The sequence below is a fragment of the Nicotiana tabacum genome, chromosome 20 (assembly GCF_000715075.1).
Source record: "Nicotiana tabacum cultivar K326 chromosome 20, ASM71507v2, whole genome shotgun sequence".
Classification (NCBI taxonomy): Eukaryota; Viridiplantae; Streptophyta; class Magnoliopsida; order Solanales; family Solanaceae; genus Nicotiana; species Nicotiana tabacum.
The window spans coordinates 40,734,734-40,752,153 of record NC_134099.1 but is presented as its reverse complement, the minus strand read 5'-3'; the positions used below and the strand labels follow the sequence as shown (position 1 = coordinate 40,752,153).

At 34.8% G+C, this 17,420-nt stretch overlaps 1 protein-coding gene across 10 annotated transcripts; it reads right to left on the bottom strand.

Annotated features, from left to right (window-relative positions):
- Positions 1-662: 662 nt before the first annotated feature.
- LOC107763094 (RNA-binding motif protein 25) lies at positions 663-8,836 on the bottom strand. 10 transcript variants are annotated; one of them, XM_016581528.2, is made up of 9 exons: positions 8,184-8,323; positions 7,516-7,601; positions 6,871-7,283; positions 6,487-6,740; positions 6,150-6,302; positions 5,322-5,754; positions 4,528-5,178; positions 3,854-4,440; positions 663-1,083 (listed from the first exon to the last, which is right to left on the bottom strand). In XM_016581528.2, the coding sequence occupies exons 3-9, from the start codon at positions 7,166-7,168 to the stop codon at positions 832-834; spliced, it is 2,628 nt and encodes an 875-aa protein (XP_016437014.2). In that variant the 5' UTR covers positions 7,169-7,283; positions 7,516-7,601; positions 8,184-8,323; the 3' UTR covers positions 663-831. The 10 variants fall into 10 exon arrangements, with proteins under 10 accessions (XP_016437014.2, XP_016437013.2, XP_016437019.2 ...); XM_016581527.2 differs by having other exon boundaries at positions 6,871-7,280; XM_016581533.2 differs by having other exon boundaries at positions 7,234-7,280.
- Between the last annotated feature and the right edge of the window lie 8,584 nt (positions 8,837-17,420).

Here is a 17,420-nt window from a genome sequence, read left to right as displayed (position 1 = left end):
TGATAGATGATCCCAGGCACATTCCAAGAAAAATTAAACTATGACCAAGACAGTAAATCTTGTATGCTACTATTAGATATCTGTTCGTCTATATTGCCGTAGAAAAAGGCTTTTCTGGTGTTTCTATTGATGTTTCTTTTTCTTGCCCGCATCTTCTGGCAAATGCTGATCAACAGTTCACTCGTTATGTGTTTTATAGAAATATAAAGAACAAATTTCAGATCTGTATTATCAAGAGGTACATCACAGCCTTTAAATCGTTGATCCAGCTCGGTCGATAGTTTGACCAGTCGTACCATTCATGGATGAAAATGTGCAATTTTTTTCATGATTGCTTTGGAGGACATGGCAAATGCAACAAGCTTGTATGTTATATCTTTATAATGCATAGCAGTTTTTTTTTAAAACAAGGACAGTAACTAGTTTAATAAAAAATGTCAAATGGCTCTCTAATTTCAGAATCGAAGATTCAAAAAAAAAAAAAAAAGGGTACCCAATCTAGGTGGATCAAATAACGTAGATACCATCAGAAACTGCTGAAACACAGCTTAGAATTCTTAAAACCAAAAAGAAAACACTATTAAGGTCTTTGTCTTCTCGGATATTTCCTCATGTCAAAAATGTGGGACGTTTCTCATATGTAAGAGAGAACAGCACAAATATGGAAGCAAAGTAACCTTGAAACTGGAATGAATTAAGAGAATTCCAAAATAACCAACTTTGACCTAAACTATTTATCATTTTCTGCTTGAAAGAACATAGTTCTACAATGATTTCAGAGTAAGCAAGAGCATTATGAATATGCTTCCAAGTTATGGGAAGGAGATAAAATTAGGATTTGGGCCTCAAAGCCAAACCTGTCTCAACTTTCTTAATTTCAAATATAAGCATCCTCCACATCTTCAGAACAAACATTTCAGCTTCTTCATCTAATATACTTTGGAGCCTTTCCAGCATCTCAGTTGCCTTGACATGTTCTTGAGTGCTGGAGACAATGTAGTCTACCAGCGTTGGTTCCTCCTCGCCTAGAAAATCAGTGATCTTCTTACTGATCCACGGTCTCATCCTTTCATGTAGTGCATTCTGTGAAAAGCGAAAAGCAGATATAAACTATAAATATTCACCCTTCCAGCAAACCAAATAGAAGCCACGAAGAGCGAGAATGAATCTACAATATGTAACTTGGCAAAAGCTCAGAACACCAAATTCAAGTTATTATAGCCTAGGGATTTAGCTTCAAGTGAAACAAGTGTGATCTGAGCTTGGGACTCCAACAGGAACCAAAGTGCTAGATGCAGAGCTCACACACTAGGCAAAACTGTGAAAATTCATAGGATGTTAGCATTCCTGATGCTGCAACTTGCAAGGAGGATCTAATATCAAGTTGCAGAGCTCACAGTAGGCAAAACTGTGACAATTTCATAGGATGTTTACATTCACAATGCTGCAACTTGCAAGGAGTATATAATATCAAGGACAGCTGAAACGCATCCAATTTTCTATCCACTTATCAGCAGAGGTCCTTGCTGCAAACAATTCTTTCAAGCCACAGTACTCTCTAGCCATGAAATCTTGCCAGAAAACTTTGGATGCCTGTATTACTATTTGACCCTCACCATTTTGTCAGGAAGTTACAAATATTATTTTCTGTCAACTATCCAGTCAAGCTTAATATTCTTTTCACTCAAGAATCTGGTCCGGCTAGAAGCTAATGAGCAGCAGTGTTCAATGCCCTCTTAAGGTATGCTTAAGCCTTGAGTCCAGAAGTTTGGTGCAGTGCACGTTAGGCGCTTCACCTTACATAACCGGCATTTTAGTGCAGGCCGGGGGGTGGGCCTCAATATCTGTAGGCTCTTTAGTAAAGAGGATAGCACTAATGACAAAGTAACATAATAATCATCAAAATTCATGGATAAATATGTTCATGATTAGGAACAGAAAAATGGAATTTAACAATAGAAAACTAGCCAACGTAAGCAACTTGCATCTGAATCTGATATCTGAAATTTAAAAAAAAAAAACATTTGAACTTGATAAATATGGTTTTTTTACTTAATAGTTTTCAATTCTTTTGATTCATATAATTATTTCATTAGGTTCTGTAGTAATTTTTCCTTGCATACAAAAACTCAAAGTTCAGTTGCACTTTACACTTAACGCCCCAACAGACACGTCACACTTTTCTACGCTTTTCGCATCTGATCACACTGGTGATGAGTTGATCATATTTCAGAAAGCTAGATAATTCCTGAACAAAGTTTATCTAATTGCTGAATACATGGTTCAGCAATAAAGCAACAATGTTGGTGCTCAATAGAGAAATGAAGCTAAACTATATTGGTGCTCAATATAGAAAAGAAACTAAGACCAGTTAGAATTGCTGTTTAAACTTCTTAGCTGATGGATCTTGTGCAGCAAAGTTGTTTCCTTAATACCTTAACATATCATCGGGAGATGCATCTAAATACCTTCTCCCTCCTAAAGATCAACATTCTCTTCTTGTTACCATTTATAACTGGTAGGTTATGAGATGCTTCTCCACAGCTCAATAGTATAACACAAAAAGCCAGTACATGGAGTCCCTTTAACGTAAAACAAATTTCCCCCTCCAAAGTTATCCTACATAGCTGATAAAAGATATCATAATGTGGAAAGCAGCACTTACACACACACCTCAACCAATAAAACAACTATTGACACTCAGAAATCACATACAGTGCAGCTAAAACATCTTTCAAAAAGCTAAGTATAACTACTGCGAAGTAATCAGTAGTAGATCCACAGCATCTTCCAGATTCATACAGTTGAGAACAATTATGAACACATAAGCTAGCCTCCTCATAGGTGAGCCGATGCATTAATCCACTTTTATCAAGAATGATATAGGAATTTCCCCTCCAAGTTTACCTCCTTTTTTTTTACAATATGACTTTTCTTCTCCATCCTAATCAAATGTTTTGCATCCAATGTGGCCTTTCAGGTGGTCACACAAAGGTAAAGCAGATGCCTTATAAAATATAACAAATAAAAACCTACTATAGTAACCACTCATGCCTTCTCTAGTCCCTACTAATTACCATGAATCGATGTAAAGTGCTAATGCTAAGAACACCATACACAATCTAATAAAAAGCCTATACTCATTTATCACACAGCAGTAACCCAAGTTTTAGAACTAGCATACATCTTGGGCATATGTCAACAGATACACAATGCCTTAGGAGTTCTGTGGCATCTACCCACAAGAAATACTTGAGGAACACATTCATCAGCTCCCTTTCTTGTGAAATTAAGCAATAGTAACGAAGGAAACATCAGATTGATCTTACTAGTATTATGCTCAAACATAAAATTAGTGACAACAGAAACATGTGATTGGAAAGAAAGACTGGCTATTTTGGGGGCAGAGCCTATATCAAAGGTTTGGCTGCAACAGGTCAAATTCTATCAGCTAAAATAGATTTTCATTGACATATGGACAAGCTCTACTAGAGGAAACTTTTGATACGTTACCCAACTATCAACCATTGTAGCATAAAAGCCCACCAAATCCTAGAAGCTGGGTGGGTATACTATCTCCTCCCTCTCTGCTTTATGTTACTTGCAGGAACACATCAATATAAAAATACAAAGCTATGGTCCTCTTACCATGATCTCCGTACATAAGATGAGCCATTACCAAGTATACCCAAAGGTCCACTAACAGGCTAGAAGTTGCAGGTATCATACAACTCTAAGATAAAATCATGTCAAAGGTCTAGCAATGAATTTAACTTGATAGTATTTGCTACAATCCAGTGAAACCTTCTCATGTATTAAAGGAGGAGATTGAAACTGAGGTACCAGTTCTCACCTTGTCATAAATAGTCCAGTTTATCTCATATGAGAACAACTCGTCTTTGGTCTTTGGAATCATGTCAATCAATTGTTTTGCATCTAAAAGCTTCTGATTATCAGGCGTCTTAACCTTATCAGGCCTGGGTTCCCGAACTCTGTCATGATCAAGGTTTCTGCTCTCATCCCTGGTTCGTTTAGTATCTTCATCAAGCTTGTCCCGATCCCTCTGGCTGGACCTGTCATGAGTTCTTCTGTGTCTGTCCTTCTCTCCATCAGGCCTCTCTTCTTTAGGATTGACATTTGAAAATCGCTTAGCAAGTTCTGCACCCACAGCCGGTGGTGATTCAGAGATGGAAGGTTGGACCATATGTCGCTCGTCAATGGAATAGTCAATTGGAACCAATGGCCTCATCTTCTTTTCTTTTTGAGTATCCTCATCCTCATCTGCGTTGAAAACAGACGGGACAGCAGCTCTTTTCCCTGACCCTAGGAGGCCAAATCCCAATCTTTTCGCTGGGGCATTGCTATTATGCTTCATATCTGATGAAGCAGTAGCTGCCAATACGGATTCTTCATCAGCCCCATTTTGCACAACTCCCCCACCTGTTATTTGAATGTCAAAACCAAATAGAAAGATAGAGCAGAAGTCATAGCAATAAAATCTTAAAAAGAATAAACTAAAATAGTTACCCTGACTTAAATTATCATGAGCCGTCTCAATATTCTTATCTTGGCTTTCAAGATTGTTCTCCTCATAGGAAACAGCTTTCTCGCGTCCATTAGCCAGATGACCAGAAAGGATTTTCAATGCCTCCTCCTGCTCTTTTTTCTGCTGTTCCTCATCTGCTCTTCTCTTAGCCTCAGCAATCTCTTCTTCTTCTTTAAGCCTATCGGCCAAGTCATCTTCCTTCTCCCTCTGCCGTCGTTTCCTCTCCTCGTCACTAGTCCTGTGTTTCCTTTTCCTATAACCATCTTCACTTTCACGTTCTTGCTCATTTATATCCCATTTGCGCTCTTGAGCCCTTTCTTTCTCCCTTTCTCTCTCTTTTTTCCGCCAATATTCCCTCTCCCTTTCTTTAGATTCCCACTCCTTTTCACGGACCTTGTACCTACGCTCATCTTCGCGGATCTTGTAATCTCTCTCCTTCTCTCTCTTGGCTCGTTCTTGTTCACGTTCTCTTTCATACCTTTCGAGTTCCCTTTCCTTTTCCCTCTTCAAATCCCTTTCTCGATCCCTACTTCTCCTATCATGCCTACGATGGTCAGGTGAGCTAATATCAGCCTTGTCGTGCTCACTTGAAGTTTTACTTTGACTGATCAATTCATCATCATTTTTGTCTTCTGCAGTGTTTCCAAAATCATATTGAAACGTGTCAGAAAAGCATTAAGACTAAAGCACTAATATTTTTTATAACATCTAGGCAATAAAGAAAATCTGCGAAAGAAAAAAAAAAGACGGCATTTTAGCGGTCCGATAAACTAACCATTTTTTGCTGTATCTCTATCTGCTTCCCCATCTTTGGGGTTTTCCGTATTCGAGTTATCAGAACCATCTTTAGCTGTTTGTGGAGGTGGAGGTGGAGGTGGTAATGGTTTATTCTTCAGCCTTTCCTCTAGCATATCCTTGAGCTTCTCCACGGCCTCCTTGTCAGCTTGCCTATCTTCATCATTGACCAGACCGAAATTAGCAGCATCAAAATTCCCTTTCTCACCACTATCTTTCTTTGATTCTTCTGTAGTGGACTCCGGAGGTTCTATAGAAGTCTTTGCACTTTCACTCTTTTCCCCACCTGATGCACTTTCTTCTTTTTTCTCACCGCCTTCAGTTTCAGATTCTTTGGGCTTCTTTGAGGTTTCTACTACTTTCTTCTCAACATAACGTTCAAGGTAATCACGAGTTGCTTGATTGACATTTAACTGCAATGATACCAAGTATAACCAAGATTAGGAGTTGAAATTTCACTTCCCCCTTAATAAGCTAAGGGTGTAACACGGATTGGAGGAGAGCCCATCTAAGCCTATAGGCTATAACATGACTTGGTCATAAAACATGCACAGAGAACAAATGCTCATATTTGCCAAACACTGGGGAAAGATGCTGAAAATATTTAGTAGACAGATGAGCTGCAAAGGCACTCACTGTCAGATGGAATGATAACTTATCATAAATTAATTTCATCATTCATGACATGTTCATGCTGCAAAATAATTGTACTAAAATGCACAGATAAAAATGAAAAAATCCTATTTATTTATTTTAGACAGTTGATTGAGAGACAGAGAGAGAGAGAGAGAGAGAGAGAGAGCTATACCATCAGCTCCTGCCCGTCAATGTTTAATTTGTTGAGCAATCTCAATGCACGGAGAACCCCTTCGGCAGACTCAAACTCACAAAACCCAAAACCTTTCAGAGATCCATTTGTCGGATCTTGAGCACGCTTCCAACTCCTAACAGGCCCACAGAGCTTTACAAATCATACAGCAGAAAGATCAGTTAAATTTAGAGATCATAAACACCCTTATATATACTGGGATTTGCAAGGCAGGAAAAGGATTCATTGTGAACACAAACAAGTGAGAAACGCAAAAAAAGAACAAAGCTCCACTCCCCAAAAAGTAATTGAAATGTCAATATGTAAATTCACTCACCTGCAAAAGAGAAAGCATAAACTCATTTTCTGCAGTGGACGATATCTTGCCAACATAAACTGTTGTTTGTGGTTTCTCTGTTTGAGCAATGCTTGGGATGGCAGCTGGCCTAGCAGCAGGAGGAATAATTGGAGGACGTATTATAGGGACTGGAGGACGCATCAAGGGAGGAATGATGCCAATTGCACCTGGTGGACGTGGAGGAAACATTGGTCTCATCATTGGAGTGTATGGTGATGCATAACGCGGAATTCCTGCATAAATGCAAAAAGAAGTCTAGGAATATTTATTAGGTCAAGCTTAGAAAGCAGAGACAATTTTAACACTCAATGCCTACGTCTCAATCATGAAAGGAAACTGTAAGGCTGAACAAAATGTTATTACCAAACATTACAAGCATTATGATGGCACCATAAGCATGACAACACTCACCAGCTGAACAGATAACCTGAAGGATCAAGATAACATCCATTTCATAAATCACTAACATACGAATAGGGCTTACCTTATGCATCCACTTGCAAAGAAATCTGCTCAAAATGTCCAAATTCCCAAGAACGATTTGCGAGGTTTGAATACATTGAGATGAGACTTCCAGCGTCTCATCATCAACAACGCAATTGATAGCATGATAACATATTTTTAGACAATCTTTCCACATGTTAACCATTAACATCATCATGTACAGCAAAAAATAAAATAGCCAGAAATACAGCACATGCAGATAAAATGAAAAGATTGTGATACCTTGGCGTATGCCGTATAGGCAACTTGAATTCAGTTGTTAACAAGTTCTGCTGCCAGCATTTCAAAGAATCAAGATCCCAACAAAGGGGTAGTACCCTTATTACTAAAAGTAAGTCTACAGTAGGACATGCATATCCAGACATTACATAACATAGAAAAGTTATATGCCCATGGTGAGAAAGCTTCACTTCCGGTGTTTTACTCAAAATAGATGTGTTTAAAAGCAAATGGCCTTGTAATGATAAATGAAATGAAAACAAAACCAAACAGACGTGCTCATACCAAAAAAGCAGTTGGAGTACTCAGTAGTCTCTAATGAACTGCAATATGAAGCCTTCCCACCTTTCTCACGGAAACCATTCAAGAAACTGTAGGAGAAAACATCCGGTCATCGATACCCCTTATCCGTTTTTAATACAATTCTACAGGCAAACTCCTCTCATCCATATTATTCCCCTCTCAATATCAACGCAATAAAGCAACAGATAAAGTACGCTGACCATTGTTACTCACTATTAAACAATGCAAGGTTCAAATGGTAATCAGAGATATGCCTTCAGTAATTCTACTAGTGCCCTTAAAAAGGATACTTATGGATAACATTTTGCAGTGGTTCAGCCTCAACAGATTAATTTCTAAATCACAAACATTATCAAAGCTAATATTTAAGCCACCACTATTGCAGCATCTAGCGCTAAAGATACTAACTTTCCTAAGAGATCCCTTATGAAAAAACATTCCTCAGAGATTAATTATTAGTAAAATCAGAGACTTAGCCATTCAATATCACTGCATTTACTGCAACTAAAGTATATAAATGCAAGACTAACTCTGATAATTTTAAACTATACATTGTGCCAGTCTATCATTTCACTGTCAGTAGGGCAACATGTACTAAATAGGCATAAATATCCAAGTAACTGTACATATTAGAGAGAACAAAAACCCACCGGGAGGAGGCATGGCGCCCTGTTGATGCATAGCAGGGTAACCATTAGGCATAGGAGCGTACGGTCTCATCAGTTGTCCATGCATAGCATAAGGCGGCATAATTTGCTGCGTCGAAGTCATAGGAACAGCTCCGGTAGGTGCCGGATTCATCGCGGGCGGTACAGAACTCACTCCGGGTGGCTGAACAGCAGGATTCGGAAAATTAGAAGTTTGCTGCTGCTGCAAATTAGGGTTAGGAAGAGGCGAGAATAGAGGAGTTACACCACCAGGTACAGGTGCTGGAGGCGTCGCCGGTCGAAAGGAAGGAGGTATGGTGGAGTAAGGCTGGATCGATGGCGGAGGTGGTGGTGGTAGAGCTGATAATGAAGGTGCCGTAGGTGGATCTGATTGGGAGGTTTTGTTATCAGATTCTGGTGGTTGTTGAGGATTAGCGATGGCGGTGGAATTTTCCGGCAAAGGAGCTGAGTCCGCCATTGATGTGGAAATTGGGGTAGCGGAAAAAGATTGGGGGTTTTGAGAGTGAGCCCTAGAATTATTACTAGGAAAAAAGATTGTTGGTTTTTACTACTTAATAATATAAACTATTTATTTAAGTTTTAGGTAGAGAATTTCTGCTACGTAAAATATCAATCGTGCTCTTATTTCGTAATCCTGTTCATACCGAAAAAAAAAATCCTGTTCGCTTATGTTCTCTTTCATGGCCCACACAAGCGGTCCGGATGAATTGCTTATTGCTATGTTAATTCTGTGTATTCTGAAGGGAAAAAAAAAATATATGATTTAGGGATCGTGTTTGGTAGGGTGCATAAGAATAATGTTGAATAGGGTGTATTAGTAATGCTGATATTAGTTATACTTGTATTAGCTATGCTGGTATTAGTTATGCTGACATATTTCTTATCCATTGTTTGGTTTGATGTATTAAAGCATTGTACAATTTCTAAAAGAATTGTTTGTTTACAAAAATATCCTCAAAACTAGTCCACACTCTAACTTTTTAAAAGAAACATATGTTGAGAAATGTTTTTATATGAAAAAGTTTAAAAAAATTATTTTATTTGTCTACCTATATTGTAAAATAAAATTAAATATTTATTTATAAAAAAGGAAATATGCTAAGTATTTATTTATTTACTAGGGATATAAATTTATTTCTCAATATTTGGATTATTTTGAACTTACATTAATATACTAACTAGCATATTTTAATCAAGCACAAATTTTGAAGGACAATTTTGTCTTTAACTATGCTAATGGATGCATTAAAACCCATTGTATTGCTAATACCATTGTTTTCTATGCATTAGTTATGCATAGGATAATACCAAATAGGATGTATAACTAATGCTTGCATAACTAATGCATAGGTTCAAAATGTCTACCAAATAATGTATTATTAATACACAAAATTAATGCATGCATTAGCTTATCTAATGCATCCTACCAAACGACCACATACTCTTTTCGTCCTAATTTATGTAATCCCTTCGTCTATGTCTTGATTTCTAAAAAGAATTATCTCAAATTATTTATTATTTTAAAAATTTAAGACTAAATTAATTAATTTCTTTCTTATTTACTCTTAATATTAATTGTTCTTGAAGACTACAAATACTTGAATTATGAGTATTTAAATGAAGAGAAATTATATCTTAAGACATAAATAAGGGCAAAACACTCAAAACCTATCCTATTTAATATTTTCTTAAAGGACCTATAAAAGAGAAACACGACAGATAATTCGAGACAGTGGAGTAATAATATTCAAATTTTAAGAGTTAAGTAAAATATTTTTTTATCATAATATTTTTATATACCTTTTAAATATTTTAAATTATTAATTATTGTAACTTATAATATTTTTTATGTAATTTTTTAAATATGTAAATTTTATTTCGAAAAACTTAAAAAATTTATATCAAAATACTCTGTAAAATTTTTATATCAAAATACTCTGTTAAAATTTAAAAAGTTTGAGTATCAAAAAGCAAAAAGTATCACATAAATTGCGACAAAGTAAATAACATTTTATGTGAATTAAAAAATTAATTTCTTCAATTCATAAATAAAATCATATTCATAAAAGCATTCAATTTTTTTAAAAAAAAAAATTATCAGAAAAAATTGTTTAATCGGTTGAGTAATAATTATGTCATTTTTTCTTCTTCTTCTTTTTGGTCAAAGGCACCTATCTCCTTTTATTTATTTTTTGGCAAAGAATAAAATAATATAGAGGGTGAACGTTTAATAGAATTTGAGGGATTGACCTGCTAATCCTTAATTAAATTTGTCTATCTATTTGCGAGAAAAGGAAAAGAATCTCTACCTATACGGTTTTATGATGGTTCAAATTGAATTCAATAGGTTTGAGTTGCCTGATTTTGAATGAAAAAGTTTCTGATTTATCAAGCACAATCAAACCTCTAAAACATAAGATGTCAAAGCTTTTATAGATCATCAACTGTTTATGGACATGCCCGGGGCGGCAAAATGGTTAAAAAAACAGTTAATCACTCATATTATTCATTAAAAAATAGGTTGGAAAATAAACTTTTTAAAAACGAGTCAAATATGGATAAGAACCATATTATTCATTTAGAAAATGGATAACCAATGGGTCAACTTTTACATTTGTAAAGTCTCAACTTGGGGTTCCTCAAGTTAGGGAGAATAAGGAGTCTCCCAAAAGTTAACATATGCAAGAAGACATGGATAATATGGTTACTCATATTGTCCGCCAATTAACCCTTTTTTATCCGTATTAAATATGGGCCGGTAGATAATTTATCCGTTTTTATTACCCATTTTCAACCCGAACCATATCCGACCCGACCGTTTGTCGCTCCTAGACATGTCTAAGAGAGGCCAACTTATGAGCTACTACTTTGTCATTCTTTCTAAAAGTGAAGACTTGTTTAGGGACTTTTTTATATACTAGTCTTAAAGTACGTACTTTGCGTGTGTACCTTATCTCAATAAATATTAATTTTTTTTAAAAAGCCATATAAATTATTCTAAGAATTGTGTTTGAGTTATGTAATAAAGTTTTTAAAAAAAAAACGTAAAATCATGAAAATGATGATTAATATTGATTCTATTTAATTAACTCAATAAAGAAGGAAGCTCTACCTCATGGAAATACTTAAAATCTTAAATGCTAGTTCTACTAAAAATATATTATAGATTTTTATTCAACATAAACGGCACTTATGAAAGATAAAAGTTTATCAATATTTCATGTTAATATTTCATATTTTTATGATATATTGTGTCAATTTATTAAATAGATTAGACTCGTTTATCAAAAAGTTTTTAGTGCAAACATTGATCCTTCAATAATATTCCATCAAAATTATGGTGAAAATATTTAATTAGTTGGATTCAAAATTTTAAATTTACATAAAATTTCAAATGTTAATATAATTTATTTACAGAGAATTATTTGTTGAAGGAATAGTTAGTTTTTTAAAGCTACAAAAGTGAAGATGTCGACCAACTTCAACTTTGCAATAACTATATTTTTAGATTTTTAGATACCTTAAATATTTTATTTTTAGTTAGATTTATTTCCAGAACTTTATATTTACCTTATACTTTCAGATTATTTATCTTTCAAAATTAATATTTAAAAATAACTATGTAGGTAACTTTCAAAATTAATTCTTTGAAACTACACTAATTAATACTTTCAAATCTAAAATCCTCGTTGTTTCCAATCAATAATTTTTTTGGCCTTTGTTTGTATTTTTAAGCTTTATAAATGTTTAGGTAAACAAGTTATATGTCTACCTAACGTGAGAGAGTTCATATTTTTGGAGTTAAAGATTAGTTATTTTACACCATTCAAATAAAGAATGTATTATGCATAAAGATTTTGTGTAATTTAATAATACTTTAATTGTAAAATTTATATACAGTAAAATTTTAATAATTTTAAAGTCCTAATTATAAGGACTTCTTATTTGATTCAAATAAGGAAAGATTTAATAAGTAATAAATTTGGTTTAATTAGCTAGGAGAATAATCAAATCATGACTATTTTATCTGGTGTGAACTCTATTTTAAAAGGGTAAAAAAAGGCGAACGACATTTCGTTAAAAACCTTCGTGCTTTTAATATAGTATATAGATATACGAAATTTCAAATTTATTTACATGGTTTATCTAAGTTTTCTTATTTACATAAAGTAATATAACGATCCGACTGGTCGTTATGAGCAATTGCGTCCGGTTCGACAATTTGAGATCACGAGTAGCTTCACACAGTATATTATGACTTGTGTGCATCATCAGTTCGGGTTTTTGAGGAGCTTGGAAAGGATTTTCGGAGTGACTCTCATTTGATAAGCTCGAAGTTGAAAGAATTGATCAAGGTTTGACTTTTGAGTATTTAACCTCGGATCGGAGTTTCGATGGTTCCGGTAGGTCCGTATGGTGATTTTGGACTTGAGCGTATACCCGAAATTCATTTGGATGTTTCTAAAAGATTTCAGCACTATTTGGCGGAAGTAGGCAATTTAAAGGTTTAGAATTTTCCTGGGTTTGACCATAGTTTGACTTTAAGGCTATTGGATTCGGATTTTGGTTTTAGAACTTGGAATGGGTCCGTTTCTTCATTTGGAACTTGCGTGCAAAATTTGGCGCCATTTGGAGTTGATCTAATATAGTTCGGACGCTTGGTTTCGATTCTAGAAGTTCTTGAAGTTCATTGTGATTTTCATGTGTTTTGGCGTCTAATTCGTGATTCTAGAGGTTATTTCGGTATTTTGATCATGTGTGCGAGTTCATGTTATGTTTTTAGACTTGTATGGGTATTTGGTTTGGAGCCTCGGGGGCTCGGGGTGAGTTTTGGATTAGCTTCAGAGTGTTTTATTAAATTTTTGTGTGATGGTTCTCGTTTCATCGCATTTGCAATGTTTTGGTCACAAATGCGACTACCGCATTAACAAAGCAGCCTAGCATTTGCGAACCTGGGCTGTTGGGGAAGAGTTCACTTTTGCGAAGGACTCCCTCGCATTTGCAATGTTTTTTTGTTCGCATTTGCGAAGTATTTGGTCGCAAATGCTACCTTAGCCGAAAACCTCATGTTTCGCTTTTGCGATAAAATGCTTGCTTTTGCGATTTTATGGAAGAATTTTCATATCAAATCATTGGATAAGTACCTCTAATCAATTTTTAATTGTATTTTGTGATTATACATTAGATTGAACATCAAATTCATGAGAATCCAAGGAAAATTTTGGAAATTTTTTTTAAAATCTTTCAAAATATAAATGAAGATTTGAAAGACGAATTGGTATCGAAGTTTGATAATTTTGGTATGGTTAATATCGTATCGGAATGAATGTTCGAGTTTTGTGAATTTTATCGGGTTCCGAATGTGCGGGTCAGGGGGTTGACTTTTACAAATTGTATAAGGATCATAGCTTTGTTAATTGAAATTGTTTTCTCTTGTATTGTTTGATGTATTTAAGTTATCTTTGGCTAGATTGAGCCGAGCGGTGGTGAGTTAGTAAAAGAAAAGCTAAATTGAGTATTGAGTTAGCCGAATTAAGGTAAGTGTCTTGTCTAACTTTGTGTGGGAGAAATCACCCCTTAGGAAAGGAAAACCTCATGATTGCATGCTTAGTTATCAAGTGTCTTACATGTCTTGTCATTTTTGTAAAGGTTGTTGTATTCTTTTAAATTTTTACGTGGTTCCTTTGTTGTCGTGTACTCATCCTCTTGATTGTAGAAACTCTTGTAAATTGAGTTATTGAATTGTTGTTGTTGATTTAAATTATTGCACGGGGGATCGGGTTGCACGCTGCAACATGTGAAATAAGGGAGATGATGAAATAAGGAAGAATATTTATATTGTGATATTATTATTATACGGTGGAATTGGGTTGCACGCCGCAACAGGTGAAATAAGGGTGAATTGATATGGTGGAATAAGGGTGAATTATGCTATTGATATTATATGGTGGGATCGGATTGCGCACCGCAACATATTTTGTTTATTGCTATGATATTGATATTATACGGTGAGATTGGGTAGGACGCCGCAGCAGGTGAAATAAGGGTGAATTGATATGGTGGAATAAGGGTGAATTATGATATTGATATTATATGGTGGGATCGGGTTGCACGCCGCAACATATTTTGTGTTTTGTATTCCTCGTTGTATTGTATTGGCTTCGGTTCTTTCGTACGAGACTCTAAGAATTTGTATTTCCAGTTTTTCACTGTTTTTCGAGGATTGAATTATTTCCACCGATTTATTGCCTTGCCGGCATTTGCTGAGTTCTTTTTCTAATACTATTATTCTAGTGAATTGATTTTTAAGATGAATTTACTGCGTTGAGACCTTACCTCATATCCTGCTGAGTTGTTATTAATATAGTGACTTTAAATAAAAGAATTAATAACATACTACCTTGTATGACTTTTAGGTTAAAAACTCGCCGTTTTATTCGGAACTTACCATTTCTATTAATTGTCATATTTTACTTCAATTGATTTCTCAACTTAATCTCTTATGTTGTCTGATGTTTTTATTTTACTTAAAAGGGGATTGTTATTATGTTTTAACTTAATAAATTCTATATTAAATTCGGTAGCTTATCTAATGCTATATTATTTGGAAGCGTTATTTTCTTCACCCAAATGATTTCCAAAATAAACTCATTTTTCTCATTGAATTCCTTCTTAGTTCAGAAACTATAATTTTACCTTACGATATATAAATAAATCTCTTGAATATCTAATTAGCATTTGACACGAATATTATGTACTGAGTAGTACGTAGATTTTATCGTGCGAAGCGAGATAGAAAATGTGAGCGCAAAGTGCTACGTGTGTTAAAGGTTTAAAGGTTGTGATTTATAATATGAATTACGAGAAGTGGGATTATTGAAATTCGTGTATTAGAAATGATTTGATTGGTTGAGTTGATACCGTTTTCCTTACTTGGGCACATTTTATACCTCATTCGTACCTCGACCATGTTTTTGCTTAATTACTTTGTTATTTTTCGTTGCCATTCGTGCTCCCCTTCTTGTTACTACTGCTTGTAATCTGATTTCTGTCTACTATTGGCATTACATTGATATTCCTTTCTTGTTAGCTTTATGTCATATCCTGCACAGGTTTATATGTTCGGTAGGTATCTTCACCTAGCCTCGTCACTACTCTACCGAGGTTAGACTTGACACTTACTGGGTACCACTATGGTGTACTCATGCTATGCTTCTGCATATTTTTGTGCAAAACCAGGTACTTCAGATCGAGTTGGTCTTGAAACTTATGCTTGGTGTGGCTGGAGACTTCAAGGTGCACCTGTTGGGCGTTCGCAAGCTCCGAAGTTACCTTCTACCGTACTTATTTCCTTTATTTCTGGAACGGTGATGCATTCATTATGTATAATTACTCCTAGAAAGGCTTATGACTTGTACTACCGGTTTTGAGATATTGTATCATGTTGAGACTATTGGTTTATTTAGAAACTCATGGTTCATGTTTAATGGTTGTTAGTAGAACCTATTATTATTTCGGTATATGTTAGGCTTACCTAGTTTTAGAGACTAGGTGCCATCACGACTCATTCAAAGGAATTTTGGGTCGTGACAAGTAATTAAAGTTTTTTACAATATATATATAAATTTGGTCAAAATTTATAATTTATCTTCAACTTGAATCTAATTTTTTTGTATAGAATTCGGTCAAAAACTGTACTTTACATATAATTTGTATATGACTTGTAATATAATTATGTTAGTTGTATATATTTTGCATGTAGTTTCAACACCCGAAATACAAAATACATACGATTTATTTATGCATATTCTTCGAGTTTCAATATGAAATTCTAACTAAAACCACCTCGAATCTTTATCAAATTTTCTCAAAATTGAGATGTAAACTTCAAAGGATATTATCAATATTTTGCATTATCCAATCCAAACAAATAACAATTTTGCAAAATTTAAATTTCAATTTAATGTTTTAAAGCCTTTTAATGACTGTCAATGAAGTTTTTAATAGATTTAATAGGATTTCCAATTCAATCTGCTCGCTTCTAATTTAGAAGCTAAAGAGAAAAGTTTTTTTTGCAGTAGAGCTAGCATTCTTAATCACCTTTTGCACCTTTAATGAGTCCTCGAGCAAGTCCTCCATGTGCCCTAGACTTTCTTAGTTTAATGTCACGTCCTTAGTCTTCAACTAAGTTCATGTACGATACTTAACAATTCGCTCACGTTCTTGCACAACTTGCTCACGATTTTATTATGCCAAGTTATCACGACCCCAATTCGCGCTCCGTAAACCATCGTGACGACACCTAATCTCTATGACTAGGTAAGCCTAAAACGCGGAAGATAACCAATTTGCAGAAGAATACAATTTAAAACAGAAATAATATAATAAAACAACATTTAAAAGTGTCGCTCGCCATACAAAATATATCTCTCAAATCTAATATATATATCTCCCAAAACTCGGAAACTCATGAATCACAAGCTAAGAGATACATAGGAAGCTCTAACTCTAGAATTTGTCCAACACAAGGGAAATACTGAAGGGCTATACTATTACAGAAAGATAGAAAGGGACTCCTCGGTCTGCGGACGCGACAGATATACCTCGAAGTCTCTACAGAAGCGCCTCGCCTCAAGGATGATACGACTGAGTGAAAGTACCTAGATCTGCACATGAAAAACATGCGCATAAAGGGCATGAGTACACCACAACGATACTCGGTAAGTGCCAAGCCTAACCTCGGTCAGGTAGTGATGAGGAAGGTCAGGGCCCTACTGAGGTTAAATAAAATACAATGTATAGACATATTGCAGAAATTGTAGATAAATTGTAGATTATTTGTATTCTGATTGTAGATGCTTTATTTTCTGTTTTCACAAATAAAAAACAGCTAAAACTCCTACAAATCTTCTGAAAAAATGCAATTATCTCAAAAATCACAATTATGATACAATTGGATGGGAATTGGGACATAAAAATTCAATGTACCCAATTTGTAAATATTTTGTAGATAAATTATAGATTATTTATATTCTGATTATAGATGCTTTATTTTCTGTTTTCACAAATCAAAAACAACTAAAACTTCTACAAATCTTCTGCAAAAAATGTAATTACGTTGAAAATTCCAATTATGCTACAATCGAATGGGAATTGGGATATTAAAATTCAATGTACCCAGTTTGTAGATATTTTGTAGATAAATTGTAGATTATTTGT

What these genes read in the sequence shown, in the direction of transcription:
- LOC107763094 (XM_016581525.2), bottom strand. Translation starts at nt 8,658, where the DNA reads ATGGCGGACTCAGCTCCTTTGCCGGAAAATTCCACCGCCATCGCTAAT. An exon ending in TTGACGGGCAGGAGCTGATG is followed by an intron (nt 5,755 to 6,149) that starts GTATAGCTCTCT and finishes GTATCATTGCAG; the next exon opens with TTAAATGTCAATCAAGCAAC. An exon ending in TCATGATAATTTAAGTCAGG is followed by an intron (nt 4,441 to 4,527) that starts GTAACTATTTTA and finishes TTCAAATAACAG; the next exon opens with GTGGGGGAGTTGTGCAAAAT.